General features: G+C 27.3%; 1 protein-coding gene across 1 annotated transcript in view; it reads left to right on the top strand.

Moving 5' to 3' along the window:
• The first annotated feature begins 8,003 nt into the window (after positions 1 to 8,003).
• LOC107450647 (uncharacterized) overlaps positions 8,004 to 18,704 on the top strand; it is a 41,566-nt gene continuing 30,865 nt past the window's right edge. Inside the window, exon 1 of the mRNA XM_016066495.3 lies at positions 8,004 to 8,203. Within this exon, the coding sequence (XP_015921981.1) occupies positions 8,193 to 8,203 (11 nt within the window). The 5' untranslated portion in view covers positions 8,004 to 8,192. The remainder of the gene's footprint in view (positions 8,204 to 18,704) is intronic.

The raw sequence follows: 18,704 nt of genomic DNA, 5'->3' as shown, positions 1-18,704 counted from the left end.
TGACCACAGTGACATTTTGATGCGCTAACTCTCTCCTGGAAGGAAAGAGCATTTCCTGTGTCATGGGTTGAGCGAGCGTTAGTCAACTACTTGACAAAATCTATTATCTTGCACTCATTCATACATCATTAGTTTTTAAGATACGCCAGGATTAAGGCTGTTGTCGTTAATCCTAATATAAATAAAAACTTAGAGTTTCGAATGTTGTTTTATGTTAAAATTTACCATTCTGATCTTATTCAGAATTCACAAATTATCCTTTAATAATTTTTAGTTTTTAATTGCTAGAGAGATCTGACATCTGCTCGCTTCGCTCACCAACTCAGACGATTGCAAAGCAATCAATTTTCGTTTCCTGACTAAAAACAAGATTGTTGCACTAAAATTTTAAAATATTTAAGTGAATATACCAAAAATGTCTTATTGTAATAATGCAGATTTGATTTCACAATTTTAGATCCCATTCTATTGAAATATAGAGTATTCTAATCAGCTTGTTCGATTAACATTGCGAGTTCTTTTACAGTTTTTTTTTAAATTTTCATTTAACTATAACTTTTTCTACACAAATTCGTTAAATGTTATTTTTTCAAAAATATTATTTAGTAATAGTATGAAAATTAAATTTCTAATAATGTGTTATTCAATTGTTACCAGCCATCTCTGAACTCAGCTTTCAGGAAAAACTTATTTTCTACAACACTTATCCAAATTGAGTTAGGAACTTCAAATTAACGGTTTAAGATGCACTGTATTTTAAAACACAATATAAGGGGTAAAGACACGCGAAAGGAGGGGATTATAAAATTTTCTATTTGGGATTTGGCTAGTTTTGCAACTCATGTTAGAGTTGACCGGTTTTGCTTAAACTTCGTGTTTATACTTTGTTTATACTTCATTTTGTTTATACTTCGCAACATCTGAGTTTTTAAGCTTCCAATTTGGTAAAAATATTTCATTTGATTAAATTGTATGAAAATAAAAATTAAAATCATAGTTTAAATGAATTACATTTGAAGTTGCTTTTATGTTACATGGCAAGTATTTTCAAAAATAAAACAGAATGGTACAAACTTTTATTAAGCCTAACCAAGCCAAACACTAAAATAAAAGAATTAAACAAAATATCATAAGAGGCTGAGGCTTTTACCTAATAAAGTAATTTACAACTTAAAAATTCTAAAATTGCAGCCGCTTTGAATGATAATTATATAAATCTTGAGGAACGGAAAATAGAAATGGTAAAAAATTATACCATTCGTAATTAAAAAATAACGATAAATTTTTTATTGATTCGCATACTTTTTTAAAAATAATAGTTTCTTTCTTCAAAAATTCATTCCTAATCTCGGTGGTAACCATAGATTACATTAAACTAAAAGAAATATTTTATACATTCTGGTATTAAATATCAATTCGTGTCGTATCATATTATCGTATATATCGAACCATATTATCGTAAGATCAAAATATGTAGATTAATGATGCTGAGTATAATGACAGTAACAAATGAAAGAATCATGAAACGTGACATCGCTCAAGGTTTTATAGTTAAAAGCATGAATTGATCACGAATAAGCGTTTGTTCCGGAAACCAAATTGTTAAATAAGTGATAACTAGCAGCCCATGGCAACCAGCTTGCTCACCTTTCAAAATTTATTTTTTCAACACATAATCTTTAATGGTAAATAAGCCGAATGCACAGCACAGCAGTATTTAACCCAATTTTGGCTAAAGGTGCGTAAACGCACCATTAGTATTTTTTATTGACACTGTAATGTATATTTTTCAATAATTTTATTTCCCGCTATTTTTAATGGTTCTGAAGACATGGATAAAATATTAGAAGTGTAATTGAATTTAACAAATTTCAAAATACGCTTTAAAAATAATTAAACAGTTATTGACAAATTCCACTTTTTAAAAATGCATAAAAATTCCTCCTGAGATTAAGCATATGTTTTTATAATGGATTTAAATTTCGAATTCTGCAAATATAATTACCATTTTACTCACCATTACCGAGTAGTCACCATTATCATTATGTATCATGCGCTTTATAGCCATTAATGCACCATTTCATTTCTGAAATTAAGTATTATTCTTCATGTACGAAACTTTTTGTGTCATGATTAATGTAATTTAACCATATTTCAATGAAAATAATACTACATTTTATAAAATTTTGGCTTGGTCTAAAAAATGGGTAAAATATTCTAAAATTCTCCAACCCCTACTCAAAACCTAATATCTTAATTAGTTTTAAACAATATATAAGCCAAATTTTTTTAACCGTCTACCGATTGTCATCCCGGGAATACTTTGATTTTAATTTTACCTTTTTTTCAAGAGATTTCCGTGATATTGTCAAGTTCTTTATGAATTGAATTTTAATATTACTTTAATATCTGTCCGGCAGTCATTAAATTATATATATATATGTAGGATAAAAAGAAAAGATAGAATAACGGAGAAAATTAGGAAGAATGAGAAAAAGAATGATAAGTTTTACTTAAGCTGCAAGTATAAAGAACTCGTAAAATAAGTCAAAAATACAGAGAAAATATGGAAAAAAATTATGAAAAACGAATGAAGAATTATGAAAAAAGGAAAAAAAATATTGAAACAAAATATTTTTAAATTTTTTGAATAATCATTTTTATTCCAAATAAATTAAAATTAAAAAGCCGAAAAACAAAAATAATGAAAAAATATGGTCTCGTCATCAGCTCACACGATGTTATCTTTAAAAATGGTGCTTTCTAATATTGTATTAATATAGTCAAAGCAAAATATATCAATACAACAGTCAGAGGAGCACCCAAATAAATTGAAATGAAAATTGAACAAATTAGGGAAAAAAATACAAAACAAATCAAGCAAAAAATGGAAACAAATGCAAGAAAAATACAAAATGTAATATATAAAGCGAGTAGCGAATTCAGATGAACTTACATAGACCGGTATCTTTCAAGAATTATTAAATATCAAAATAGAAGCGTAAATAGAAGGGTTAGAGGGATTTTTTTATGGCACGTTCTTACTGCTGTACTGAAAGGCGTTTGATTTGTTAGTTACCTTGGATTGACCCGAAAATGACGGATATAAGGTAATAATATTATACTAGATAATTGAACTTAAGGCCAATTTATAATTAATCAAGTTGATTTTTAATTATACAATTGTAGTGTATCTACCACTACAAAAATACAATTCCAATTCACTAGTATATAAGACATGTTAACTCGATTTTATGGCGGGGTACCTTTTCATAGATAAAGGTTGACATGGTCGAAAACTCACTCCCCACAATGGTGACCTCCGGACGTGATGTGAACACGCCTACGTTGGCACAAACGCTCACTTCGATATGAACACGCCTACCTAGACAGTAGCGCCTACTACGATGGGTTGTCTACATGGAACAGTTGACTTGCTACTTGTGACTGCGACATTATCCACCTCATCGAACTGTTGCTACTTAGTCTCGTCTAAATCACGCACAACGTCGGTTTGCCTACACTCGACTGCTAACGACAATACAGGAGCGACAACGACCGTGATCTTAATACAGCTCTCACGATTCGCAAAAGTACGGTGTTCTTAATACGGCTCTCCCGCTTCTCACAAAACAGCAATGAATTAACTAGTGATATCCATGCATCTACAATTCTATCACAGCTATAATTCTGGTAGGGGAGTACTGTAGCGTATGTTCCACTACAAAAATACAATTCCAATTCACTAGTATATAAGACATGTTAACTTACTACAGACACATGACGAACTTTTACCCCACCTATCCTACTGAATCAACACCTACTTCAGATCTGCTTCGGCAGTGCAGCTTCACCCCACAGAGATGAATGAGTTGGGGCCCCTAACGGGGCCGGTACTTAGTTAACCATTTCACATAGGCATAGGCATTCTATGGTGGGGTACCTTTTCATCGATGAAGGTTGACATGGTCGAAAACTCACTCCCCACACAATTTTAATGATTTTAGAGAAATTATTAACATTTAATTTTAAAAAAAATCTTTATTAAACTGTTTGAATTTATTCACGGATTTGCTCATGATAAAAATATAAATTTAGTTAACAAAACTGAATTTATTAATTATAATTACATACAATTAACTCAATGATTTTATATTAAACTTAATTACATTATTAATACATTACTTATTAATTTGCACTTCAAAATTCTTTATTTTGATCTTGTACAAGCAAAAATTAGTAAAATTTCACTAAATAAAAAAAATTTTTTTGATAATTTATATTTCATTATTAATTTTCAAAACCCTATTTTCGATATGTTTAAATTTCATAATAATTTCGAAAATTTAAACTTTTTGTTTCCATTAAAAGATTTTAACATAATTAGCTTTAAATATAATAAATCTCTTGGTAGAACTATTTTTAATTATTATGTTGTTAGCAAAAATTTAGGGAAAATTAATAGATCCGATTATGAATGACACCGTGAAGAAGAGAAATATTTCGAATTCGTTGATAAATATCATAAACATATGATTGCTGGTAATTTAAATGTTACAGAAAAACTTAGAACTAAGAAATTTGATGTTAAAAGGCGCAAAATTTAGACCCATTTACTATATATGAATTAATAAAATTCTAAAATACTCTCTTAATCGTCTCAATAATTTCTGTTTAAAGATATCAAATAAATTCTCTTTACCTTTGGGCATGTTAATAGAATGGGCTGTTTATTATTAATTTAATAAATAATAAAGAAATATAAATTACATATTATACTATGCAGAATATGTTACAATTTAGCAAATTTTTCTAAAATTTATCGATCAATTAAGCAACTGCAAAAAATTTTAGTAATTACCCTCATAGACAAAACTTTCATTAATTATGCAATTTTCAGTAAAAAACTTCTTTATTGAACTTTTAAATAAGGAGTTAAAAAATAGTAAAAATTTTAAGCTCAGTAATTCAAACAATATTGTATAATTTAAAAAAAATTTAGCTTTACATAAAACGTTAAAAATTAAAATGATGAAAAACATCTAAAATTATGTAATTATTGTAATTATAATTTAGTATGTAATTATTATTTAGCATTGAATATACAATTTTCATACTAAATTATCAGTCAAAAATTTCATAAAATTCCTGTTAAATTTAGAACAATCACCTGTGTGTCTAATATTTTGGTAACTAAACTTGGATCCATTTTCAAAATTTGATAAAAAAGCAAATGATACCCAACTAATTTAATTAAGTTTTATATAAAGTCATTGAATTAATTGTATGCCATAGTATTAATAAATTTACTAAAAAATTTCTTTGTTAACTAAATATAACGGCGTACACCCATTTTCGGCCAATCCAAGGAAACTAACAAATCAAACGTGCTTCAGTAGTGCAGTAAGAACGCGCCATAAAAAGTATCCTTCTACCTTTTGCGCTTCTAACGTCTATTTGGGTGATTCTCATGAAATACGACAATTGACAGCCTTTTGCTCCAAGATCTAATACTATACTACTAAAAGAACTTTTCCAAAAAAAAAAAAAAAAATAGCATTGCTGTTAGCATTTTAAAATGACTTTGCATTACCATCGGCTATTTTGTATATTTAAAAAAATTTTATTTAATTTCAAAATGTCATTTTCCTGGCATATCACAAACAATATTTCCAATAATAACTAGCTTCAAAACTTTCCATAAATTTTTCAATGTCATAATTTTTTTTTATTTATCTCAACCGTTGTAAGCATTTCTAAAATGCATGCAGAGGGTATTATTTCCAAAAACTTGGATGAAAATAATTTTTCTCTCTCAATAATTTGTTTGTCACATGAAAATCAGTCATTTTCTTGGTCATTTTTTTTTAGTAATTTATGACCAAAATGGATAGGGCCAGCAGTCAATATCATAGGTTAAGAGATTGATTAGAATACCATCCTATCAGAACATGTCTTATTTCAGGAATAAAAAACCAACTTTCTGCTTCAAAATCTATTTCAAAAAATTTTAAAAGGTGAGTAGGTTTTTATGTTGTCATTTTCCTGTCTTCTTGAAATCATTAAAAGCATAAACTACATAGATTTACCTGAGTTATTTCAAGGAAGCCTGTTGTTTTCTGCGGAAAGTAAACGTCTCAGGCAAAAATTTTAAATTAAAGTTAAATGCTGTAAAATGGCAAATTGTCATTATCCTGGCTGTCATTTTCCTGGCTTATGAATGACAATTACTAGAAATTTTTTTAAACAGTATAATGCTAAGAGGGAAAGCAAATATTAACCTAATACCCAGTTTATGTAAGATTGTAATATGCTTGTATGTAACCAAAGTTATTTATTTATTTAATGATTGATTAGTATACATAATTTTATTCTGTACATATCAACAGCAAAAACACTTTTGATTTTCTTCTACAGTGGATAAAAGAATTAATTTAAACAATTCATGGTCCATCTATCGCAAAGGCTTTAGGTTATTGCTTTTTTTTTTCAAAACGCAGATAGTTTAAATATAAAGGATAAGCTAAGAACATTACTGTACAGTTTAATTCTGTCGTAATCTTTAAACTCTACATGGGTGTATGTATTAAAGAATGTGATAAAGTTGTAAAATAAAATGATTTGAAATATTTTAAATTTAAATAATATAATAAAAAAATTTCTGATGTAAATTAGTATAAAATTAATTTTACTAGGTGGTTTGAAAACATCATGGAGCCTAAAAACAATCAAAGAAAAATAAACTAAGAAAAAAAAACTAGAAGCCGAGAAGAAACGGTATGTTCAAATTGTTCACAATAATTATTTTTGGAATTTATTTACATAAAAAGTTAAAACTAACTTTTCAACTTTGTCTTTTCGAGTTTAAGTTGAGTTACTTACTATTAGCTTAAAATGACTGTTTTCTTAACTTCTAAGCTAATATCTCATTTTCCTGGTATTCAAAATTTGGTGAATTTCTATTTTTTTTTTCTTGAGCAAAGTGACAATAAACTACACTGCTGTCTGTAAGATATTAATAAATGTAACTAAATAAATATACAAAAAAAAATTTAGATTAATTTGAAGACTCTGAATTTTTTTCTCCGAATTGTCATGTTTCCGAAGAATCACCCATTTGCGCTTCTATTTGTATGTTTTGTTATCTGGCAAACTTGTTACGAAAATACAATCATTTTCGAACGATACCGGTATATGTAAATTCTTCTGAATTCGCCGTTCGCTTTATATTTCACACTTTGTATCCTTTTCGCATTTTCTTTTCTATTTTTTGCTTTATTTGTTTTATTTCTACTTTTTTTTACTTAATTTTTTCTATTTTCGTTTTAATTTTTCTTGTGTGCTCGTCACACTTTTGTATTGATATATTTTGCTTCGGCTTAATTAACACAATATTGGAAAGCATCCTTTCTGCAGATATAATTGTGAGAGCTAATGACGAGATAATATGTTTTCATTATTTTTGTTTTCCGGCTTTTTATCTTTACTTTTTTTGAAATAAAAATGATTTTTTAAATATTTAAAAATATTTTAATTTAGTAATTTTTTTCCTTCTTTTTTCATAATTTTTTATTATATATTCCCCCACCCCCCATGTTTCATTCATGTGTTCACATATTCATTCATATATTGATGCTTTTATCTCCTTGCAGAATGACACTTTTTCCAAAAATATAATTACACTAAACTATCTTATTCAGTTATACTATTGACTTCCTACTTAGAAGGTAAGTAAAATCATCGACACTCTTTCATGTGTTGATGCAAATATATTCACGTTGAATAATGTAATTTGCTAAAAACTAATTTTAAAAAAAAACTATCGTATTCAATACATAATAAGTAGTTTTTCTAATTATGGACTTAACCTCTTTGAGCAAATTTATTACGCGATACAAAAAAACAAAACAATTACCCTTTTTTGAGAAGTTCTGTACAGCGCATGCGCCATTGATTATCCAATGACGCGAAGAGGGAAGTCTGCGCGGTAGAACCAAGGAAGGAATCACACCTATTGAAAACAAACAGGTGATCTGCAGATAGTCAGTCGAAATTTTGATACAGGTGATGAACGGATCATGAAGAAAATCTTCAAGGTCGTTCCCTTCACTCATTAGTACTTTTTCACTTCCTTAGGTTTTACTATTTGAGAATATTGTCACTATTCGTAATAGAGTGAGTGATATTTAACTATGGAGAACAGGTTAGTTACTTTTAAGTATGTGAGTTGGATATATTTTAAAGGATTTTTTATAAAGAAAATATAAATGGGCAGTAATTAAAAAAAATTTTTTTTTTCATTATTATATTTTAAATTCCTTTTGTAGAAAAAGAATTGGAAAAAAAAAAGATTGGTTTTTAACAATTGAAAATGGAACAATTTCATTTTAATGTGTGTGTTACGCATATTTTGAAGATTTATTATCAGGAAAATTAATATGAGTAAAAATGAAAATTGAAGATTTCTTTGCTATTTTATAAATTTAATTTTTGGGAGAAAGAAAAGTTATTCAATGTATAGCGATGATAAGCTACGTTTCTAATTAAGTTCTTATGATTGAAACATCCGTATTATTGGCTACATATGAAAAATTTTCTACATATATGGGTTAAGAATATTTTGAGGATTTTATAATAAGAAAAATAAATATGAGTACTTATTCGCTTCGTTTCTAATTACTAAGTAATAGAACCAATAAGATTTTATGAAATAAAAATTAAAGATTTCTTTCTTATTTCATAAGTTTATTTTTGGAGAACTGAAAGTTATTGCAAGTATAGCGATGACGAACTTCGTTTCCAAACAAGTTTATGTTATTGAAGCATTGATAAAATTTGGAAATTTTAGAATTAATATTTAGAATTAATATTTTAAAGCTTTATTATTAGGGAAATAAATATGAGTGGAAATAAAAATTAAAGATTTCTTTATTATTTTATGAATTTATTTTTCGGAGAAAGAGAAAAGTTATAGAATGCATAATAATAACAACATACGTTGGAATTGAATGGATGGTTGCTAATTCTGGAGAAAAGATCCGTTTCTATTTAATCCGTGAGTTAGAAATTTTTTGAAGGTTTATAATTAGGAGAATATAAATATGTCGAAGTTGAAAGTAAAGATTTTGTTAATTTCTTATAATTTAATTTTTCGGAAAAATAAAAATTCTTAATGAATAGCAATTAAAAAAGAAAGAAAAACGTATTGAGATCTTTGTAGTAATTTCTACCAGTATTAGGGTTAGTGAATTACTTTTAAGAACAGGTCAGTTTCTTTTTAGTACATATCTTTGGGTAACTTATGATTAATATAAGAGAAATAGAAATGAGAATAAGGACTTTTTCTTATTATTTCATAAATTTATTTTTCACAATAAAAACTATTGAATGAATGGAAATGACAAAATGTGTTTCAAAGTATTCTTTGTTTCCTGGGTTTTGATTCATTTTTACTCTCAAGAATAGATCCTCCTTTTAAATTATATAAAGTTTAAATCTTAATTTTTAGAAAATTAAAAATTTTCGTTTTTATTATTTTTTAAATTTATTTTTGGAAAAAATAGAGATTAATAGGGATGTTTTAAACTTATTTTTTTTAATTAACGTTAAATAATAATAATGTTTCCATATTATATTTTAAAATTATTTAAATAAATAAACTAAAATAATTTTATTTGAAATTATAAATTATTACACGCTATTCTTCAAATTATGCTTTCCAACGTGAACTTTTTAAATAAGAATGAAATAAAAATAAGCTTATGAATCATTTTTGATAATAATAGAGGAAGTCGAAATTTTAACTTTAATTATTTGAAAATCTTGTATTACTTATAATTTTATTAGCCGTAAACTATTTTAAAATTTGTTTCGAATTTTATTAATTTGATCTTTTTTTGTTATAAGATATATATTTGTCTGCTTTTCAAATTATAAATGACTTACTTAATTCATTAATATGTTAAATTAATTAATCTATTTATAAACAATTTGATGAGATAACTTTATTTTTATTCGAATTATAAGTATGAAATATTTTTTATAACCATTTTGGAATTATCAGGTTAAAAGTTTATTGACATTAACTCGCACATAGTGAATTTTTCTAAACCAAAAATAAAGCTAATAGATGATTGTCTGCAGTATTTTTTAATTTTTTGTATGGCAAACAATCTTTTTTGAATTGCATTAACCTAAAAATTTCTAAAATGACTAATGAGGAGCCTCTCTGTTTAATAGGCTAATTCAAGTCCGCTTATATTAAATTTGAGCTGTTTGTGAAATACTAAATTAGTTTCCAGTTTCGAATTTTTTGTATGACTTTATCTTGTTTTCCTCTTTATATGTTCCTTTTGTTTTATGCAAGTTTTCACAAGTTCATTTATTTATTTGAAATTGGTAAAGCGCTTTTAAACTTTTATGGTATTGGAGGGTTATTAATACCCGAAGTTTTTATGGAGTAATATTATCGTATTTTTTATGTACATCTTTATTGCTATTTGAATCTAAAAATATGCGATCTATTAATACAATAGCAGAAATTTATTTTTTGCAATACGGTTAAGGATTTAATTAAAAAATTTAAAAAATATTTTTAAGACATTTTTCAAAGAAATTTTAATTAAAATATTGATAAATTAAGCATTGATATATTTAAAATAAAACATCTATAATAATGTAAATTTCTAAATTTTTCTCTTAGCTTTATTTTTTTAAACTTTAATAGCAATAATAATTAAATGAAAATATAAATAAAAAATAAGGAATGTTTATTTCGAAATTGTTTCTAGAAAAAACTCCTTTTAATATATAATTCGTCGTTTATATCTAATTCGGCATTAATGAATTCTTTCCAAACCAGGTCTAGCTGTTTAGGAACGCTAATTTCTCATAAAAAATAATTGATTTCAGTCAGTTTTTATCGCTCTTTCGATTATTTCAATTTGTTTTGATTATCTTTAAGCTTCTGAATTTCTCAAACAGTTAGAATTTTTTAATGATGATTTTTATTTTAAATTAATTTACAAGATATATTAATAAATGAAATAATAATTTAGTATCAAAGTTTTTTATTTATCACCAAAATTACATAGTTTTAGTAAAACTGACCAGATAAAAAGAACTCCTTTTGTGGAACATTAAACAAGAGTCGCCATTTCTATTAATTATGCTCTTTATGAGGCAGTAGATGAGCCGATTTTGTGATTAAGTATAGATTGGATTTATATATAGTGATTTTTCTTACATTATAAAAAGATTATTTAAAATATATGGATTTGATATTTTTTAAAATCGTTGCTGAAAAAATCCTCAAACGTAATAAATATTTCTAAACCCTAATCATCAATATTCTTAAATTTCTAAACCCTAATATTTTTATAAAACCGACAGCTAATTAAACCAAATAGATAAATCGATAACGTTTTTAATTAACTATAACAGTATAACAACACTAAAATCATGGAAGAAATTGATGAACAATGATACCACAAAATAATTTGTTTCAGTATAGTTTTGGTAGTTTTAAAATCATAACATAGCATTGTATTATTTTGTTACTTATAATATATGAAGGATTTCATCAAAATTTTTCTTTATTTAAACATAATACACAACAAGAAGAATAGTGTGAAAGTAAATATACATTGTTTTAATGAATAAGCCATTGAATTACTAGGAAAAACAAGCCTTTCTCGTTGGGCCCTTAAGTAATTGAACCGTTTGATCTTTTATAAGAAATGTAAGGAAAAAAAAAACTGTTTACCCACAGACAGTTAATTGTTTTTAATTACTTTCTTGAAAGAACTGATGTTCAAAATTGTCTTGCTATAGTTTTGATTAGGAATGTGTTTTTTTAAGCTACGGTAGAAAAATAGCAACGATATCTGCCTTATTTTCTGATTCAGCTGCATTTTAATAAATAATAATTAATAACAAGATAAAATTAGTAATAACGAAAAAATAAATAGATAACGAAATTTTTAGCTTTTTTTCTATCTGTGTAAAATATTTTTACACAATAAATTATCATTATTTTATGTTAATTACACTTAAAAGAAAAAAATTGTTATTTTTTTTAACCAAAATGTATTTTGTTTTTAAGTTGTGAAGAAATTATTTTAAGCAGCAAGTGTTAATTATTTAGTTTAAGAAATTGCAAAAATTGAATTTTTTAACAAAATGTATATTTTAACGAAATTTTTCTTAGGATCAAAATAGTTGGAAGAGATTATTTAGAAAACATAAGGATTTAATACAAAATAAAAGTTAAAAGTGTTTTTTTTAAAAAATGGATTGAGCTCGTCTACATTCCACGAGTAAAATTAGCATTAGACTTTTTGAAGATTTTCGCAAAATAACAACTATCACTTTTCGAATTGTTAACATCATCTAACGATGTTCTAATTTCTTTGCATTTAAGAAAAGAGCAAAAGAAAAACTACTCCCACCGGAATGGAACTTAATGACTATTATTTCTCCTCTCCGTTTTTTCTCCTCTTTTTTACTACTACGTGCTGGTTGATTTTTCCACTGAATTTCATCTTGTTATCAGTACTTTTAATGTTCCTCAGTCAGCTCAGTTGAAAGACGCTGTCTCACGTTTGCGGAAATGACACCATATAACCTTGGATCGGTCCCTTAAATACCATTTGCACATTTTTTTTTTAAACTGGTGTATTGTTTTCTTTTTGAATACTAGACCATTTGAAACAGCTTATTTCTTACTTCATTGTTATAATATATCGGTTTCAGAAGGTGCGCAAATATTACTATTGGATTTTATAGTTTTTATTTAGTTTTATAAAATTTCCAGTTTATTCTTTTTCTTTTTTGACAGATGTTAGAAGCTTCATCTTCCAACCTATATTTTGTAGTCATACTTCTGGGGGTTTTTTTCACAGCTCTTTTTAAGCTTTTTTCTTCTCTTTTAAACTCGGGGGCGTTATACACGCATATTGAATAAAAATTCCTCTTCTAAATTAAATCGCTGTTAAGCAATATATAAATATTTATAGTACCAAGTATACTCAGTGTTTGTTAGTATGCTTGGTAAATATGATGGAGATTGCAAAAAATGGCACATGTGTAACAGTGTTGTATGATATCAAACAAAACAACAAATTGATTTGGAGTCGAATATGTTTTCCACTATAATGATTCTCAAGTTATTCCCAACCAAAATAATAATAATAATAATAATAATGCTTTATGATGTTTAAAGTGCCCAGAAAAAGATTTTGTTTTATTTTATCTCCTGCGTTCAACAGCCTACCCAATTTTGAGTTTCGACTTCCAATATTAAACTCCGTAGCCTTGTAATTTTTAACCCAATACAGAAGACAAGGGAACTGCTGGATCAAGTATTTCAAGAAATTTACCTTAATGGAGGATTTTTCGAGGGAACTATATCGTATTTACGTAATATGGAGAGGAAAACATCGAAAATCTCCTATGGTTAGCCTGACTGCAAGGAGACCCTAACCCATGATTCATCTACCACTGAAGATATTTCACGTCAGCTCTGTGATTGTTGCGAACCAGGAGCAGAATTCATATTGACCAGCCATATGGGATTCGAACCTGGGTCATCTCATTGAGAGACAAGCTCTCCATCCTCTGAGCCACTGTGGCCCCTGAGTGAATAATTGTAATTGGTTTACGTCAGCATTGTGGTGGATGTTAGTCGGCTGCAGAATTCATATCAACCAGCCAATCACTGGGATTCGAACCCGGGTCGCCTCATTAGGAAGTGAGGGCTCTATCCTCTAAGCCCCCACAGCTCAATAACTGGGGGGTCGCTATTTATTAAAGGATTGCAACCACTGTCTATCTCGGAGGAGTAATTGTAAATATTATGTATATTCCCTCTTTTTCTCTGTATATATGATTATCATATTTTAACGGAAAAAATATGGTTGTGGATTTTTATTTTCCTTCATTTCTAGAGAGATCGTTGCTAAAATAATGTGTCGAATTTGATAAATATTTTTGGTAATTTCTCCCGTAATTAAAGCCTCTGTGATCAATTAAGAAATATAGAAGAAAAACAAATTAATATGCAGTGAAAAAAATACGAAAATACATTTTTGTTTTTTTCCATTCCATGAAGATCCTAACCTAGCAAGTGTTTTTAAAATGATTAATGTTTCTGTCAATTTTTTTCCCATTATCTGTGAAAAAAAATTAATATACAATAAAAAAAAAATTTTTGTTTTCGTTTGATCCAAACCTAACTATTGTATTTAAAATTATTAATGTTTCTTGTAATATTTTTCCTTTTTATCGAAATCCTCATGCTCCTCTATTAAGAAACTGACAAAAAAAAAAAGCTAATATACAATGAAAGAAATACAAAAATAAATTTTTGTTTTCGTTCCTTTTCATAAAGATCCAAATCAAACAAAAGTATTTAAATTTCTAAATGTTTTTGTTAATTTCTTCCTTCATCAAAACCTTTATGTTCCGTTATGAAACATATCAATGAGAAAAGCAAATTAAAATACAATGAAAGAAATACAAGTATACATTTTTGTTTTCATTAATTTCCGTGAAGATCCTAACTTAAGAAATGTATTTAAAATATTAACTATTTCTGCTAACTTTTTCCATTATCAAAATCTGTATACTTTTCTATGAAAAACTAATTAAGAAAATATATATCCAAACCTAACAAATGTATTTAAAATTATTATTGTTTTTTGGTAATTTCGCCCATTATCAGAACTTTTCTGCTCTACTATGAAACATACTAATAAGAAAAACAAATTAAAACCCAAATGAAAGAAATAAAAATCCATTTTTATTTTCATTCATTTCCGTGAAATTCCTTGTCAAACGAAGGTATTAAGATTGATAAATGTTCCTTTCATCGAAACCATCAGTCGAAGCAAAATAATATGGAAATCTAATTCAAAACAAATAGACATTTAAATTGCATGCCAGATTAATAACTCGCAAGAGTTCGCCATTTGGCTTTGTATGTTTTTAAATTTTAAACACGGAAGATAATTTTTGTAATGTGTATGATACTCTGAATAGAATATAAAGTTACTCATTTGCATATTAACTGGAACTTTCAAAGTTCATTAACTTCTTGGCATAAACTTTTGAAGCCATGGGTGTAACAGATGTTTTATTTTCAAAAAAGACAATTTTACTTTCCAGAAAAGTTCCAATTTGTTTAGTTTTCTGAGTTAGTTTCATTTAAACTTTTTAAAAGGCATTCTAGAAAAAGATTACAAATTCTCAAGTAGAGTCTTTTTATTCATGTATTTACTACCTCATTCAATTTAAAATAACTCAATCGGTCAATAACTCAATTTAAAATAATTTTTTTCCCTATCACCCAGAATAAAGTGAATTAATCATTAACAGTACTTGCAATTATTTTTAAGTCTTTCTAATATTAAGCTTATTTCTTAAGAGTGAAACAAAAATTGAAATAAATTACCTTATTTGAATCAATAAACTTGCTCATCGACTGAATATTATTATTGACTCATTAAACAAGTACATCGAGTACATTATCAACTCATGAAGCAGTTTATTGAAATGAAAATACTTTGTAAATTGCGCATTATTGTTTTGCAAAAGCTAAGCGAAAATTAAGATTTATGAAAACAATCACCAATGTTTAATGTGATGCAGATAAAAGACTTGTTATTTTACTAAAATTATGCTAGGCCAGGGCATAAAATTTAAGTTCCATGGATAACACTAAACTAAACTAAACTCAGTGGCGCGACAGCCCACAGAGGGCCAAGGCCTACTGTGCCCATCTGAGTTTCCTTGACCTTGGGCTCTGGGGTTCAGGAGCAGATGTTCCGGTTAGGTGGTCAGCCGAACGCGAAACCCCCAGTGTTTAGTTCTCAATCATGCTTGGTACACATTTATCGACCCACTGAAGGGATGAAAGGCTGAGTCAACCTTGCCTGGCCCGAGGATCGAACCTAGGTCCTGTGGCACAGGAGCGCGAAGCGCTACCACTTAGCCTCCGGGCGTTTCCATAGATAATAGCCAAACTAAAATTTTTATTCTCCTCTATTTTAGATTCTAGAAAAATGTGAGCAATTTTTAAATTGTTATCATATGTAGTATGAAGAAAATTTTTTGGTGGTCTAACTCATAAAGAAATGTAGAAATTTGAAAATCGAAACTTATTTAATGCAATTTTAATAACATTGTCTTATTAAAGGTAATAAGGTTGTCTTAGTATTTCAGTGTTTCTAGATGCAATGGTACTACAGGTGAAAAGTCAGTGATTCAGCTTTTTTGTTTTAAATTAACGGATAATACTGTTATTTGATTTCAAAACATTTCCACAGGCAGCATCATTAAAGTACGATAATCATGAATATACTTGCTCAATTTAAAACTTAACATCTAAAAACACAAAACTTACTCGCTAGCCTTTAATATTTGATCGCCAATGGCGGTCAGCGAGTAGAAATATTTATTTAACTTACGGAAATATTACGCTTTGTGAAAACAATCAGAAGTAAGTAATATGATGCAATTAATTTTCTCACTTAGTATCAAAATAATTAGTCTAAAATTTAATAACTGCAATTCAACATCAAATTATCTGAAGAAAATTCGACGACAAGACTTCGACTTAAAAGATCTAAGTTGATTGAGTACTAAGCTGCTACTTTAATTTTTGTAAGTTTCGAAGGATTATTATAATTAAGATTCCTCAAAAGTTCAGAAACAAGTTAAGGTCATTTGTGAGGCTGACCTTATACTATTTATTATTTAGTAATATTTTTCAAACAATAGTTATTTCCATTTCCATAGTGAATCAAGGTTTCCATCAGTGCATTAATAATTTAATTTCAACAATTACTTTTTGATTTAGTTTACTTCCTGTAATAAATTACTTAGTTAAGAAATGAATGCAAAGTTTAGTGTTATGCATACATCTCAAGGTTGACAGAATCTAATTAAATATGTATGCAATGATAAAGGTCAATGATATAGAATTATAATTTGCGACAATTTTTATCTGCCATCGTGGTCGCAGTTAGGTGATTTGCATATTGAAGTCGGTTATGCATGAATGATTTTAGTAGCGTTAAGAATTAAATTTATTAGGGAAGATAACAACGAAGTGAAAAAAAAAAACGTTTCTTTTTGCATTAAAAAGTGCTGTCATTTTTATTCCTTGAAATCTAGTTTATTATAATGTTTATTTGAATTCATTTACTTATGGGGAGTTACGAATTTAAAAGTAATTATATTTCGGCATGAGATATTTGAATGAATTATTTATATATTTTTTTAATAAATATATGAATTAATATATACTTTCATTAGAAATCTATAACTGCTCAAAAGTCACGTTTCGTTTCTAATTACTAAGTAATAGAATCAATACGATTTCATGAAATCGTATTTTAAACTGAGAATAAAACAAATATTTTCTTTTTGGAACAAGAGAAAAATTTTATTGATTATTTATATTTTTCTTATAAATATATGAATTAATATATACTTTCATTATAAATCAATAACTGCTCAGAAGTCACGCTTCGTTCCTAATTACTAAGTAATAGAATCGATAAAATTTCATGAAATCATATTTTAAACTGAGAATAAAGCAAATATCTTCTTTTTGTTACAAGAGAAGAATTTGAAGAGGTTTCGTCATATTAAATTAAACGAGTCCGAAAATCAAGTTTTAGGAGTTGAAATTTACTCAATCTTTGCACAAAAGCTATTCAGCTTATCGAGGTCACAACTTTTTCTTGAAGTGTCGCAAGTATCAGAATTAAATAAAAAAATAAAAATATGATAAATCATTAAAATACAAGAATACGTAAATCTGAAGCCAGTATCTTAGAGTTTTAAATGTTACGTTTAGTTGCATATTAATACGTATCATGTACCTCTTTAGGAAAAAATTGAGTCTCTTAACAGACCCTTCACAAAATATTTTAGTGTTAAAATGGAATCTTAAAAAATACTTTATAGTTGAACGGGCTTTTGCATATTGTTTTATCGTAAAATTGGACCCTTCACAAAATATTTTATTTTAAAAACGGCCATAGTCATAGTTTTACAACCACTGGAACGATATGGTTTTTGAGTGCGTGGGCTTTTTTTTCCACATAACCTGCCCAGACCCAGAACAAGACCCAGACAGAAAGAAACTGATTCTACAGTAATTTAAGATTTAGATAGTAATTTAGATTATAAATAGAGTTTTTTACTAATTCATAAAAATAAGACGTATTACAAACAGTCTGGACATGCCTCTGTTTAAGATTTTTCATAAAATCAAAAATTAATTCACAAAATTATGACTATTTTTGTTACAAAATTCACAAAATCAGGATTCTATTTTCAAAAAATTCCGAATCCCTCAGCTCAGAAGATTTTTCAAAATTTTTCAAAAAGAAGTTTGGAAAAACCAATGCTCATATATTTAAATGTGAAACGTTCTATAAAAATGTACACATATGATTAATAAAGATTGTGCTACATGTAACTGATGTACGATGTACACAAATTTGATTGCGCTGGTACCTCAATCTAATTCTTAATCTCGGTATTATAACTATTATTAATAAAAAAAATAATACAAGAATCGATAAAAAAAATTTATTTTATGGATTCGGTAAATCTTACATTAAAAATACTCTTTTAATCGGAAAACAATTAAATTATTGTAATACTCGTATAAAACGACGTTTAAAAATCAG

Source organism: Parasteatoda tepidariorum, chromosome 7 (genome assembly GCF_043381705.1).
Source record: "Parasteatoda tepidariorum isolate YZ-2023 chromosome 7, CAS_Ptep_4.0, whole genome shotgun sequence".
NCBI classification, from domain to species: Eukaryota; Metazoa; Arthropoda; class Arachnida; order Araneae; family Theridiidae; genus Parasteatoda; species Parasteatoda tepidariorum.
The sequence above is the reverse complement of the archived record's forward strand: the minus strand, read 5'-3'. Positions and strand labels throughout refer to the sequence as shown.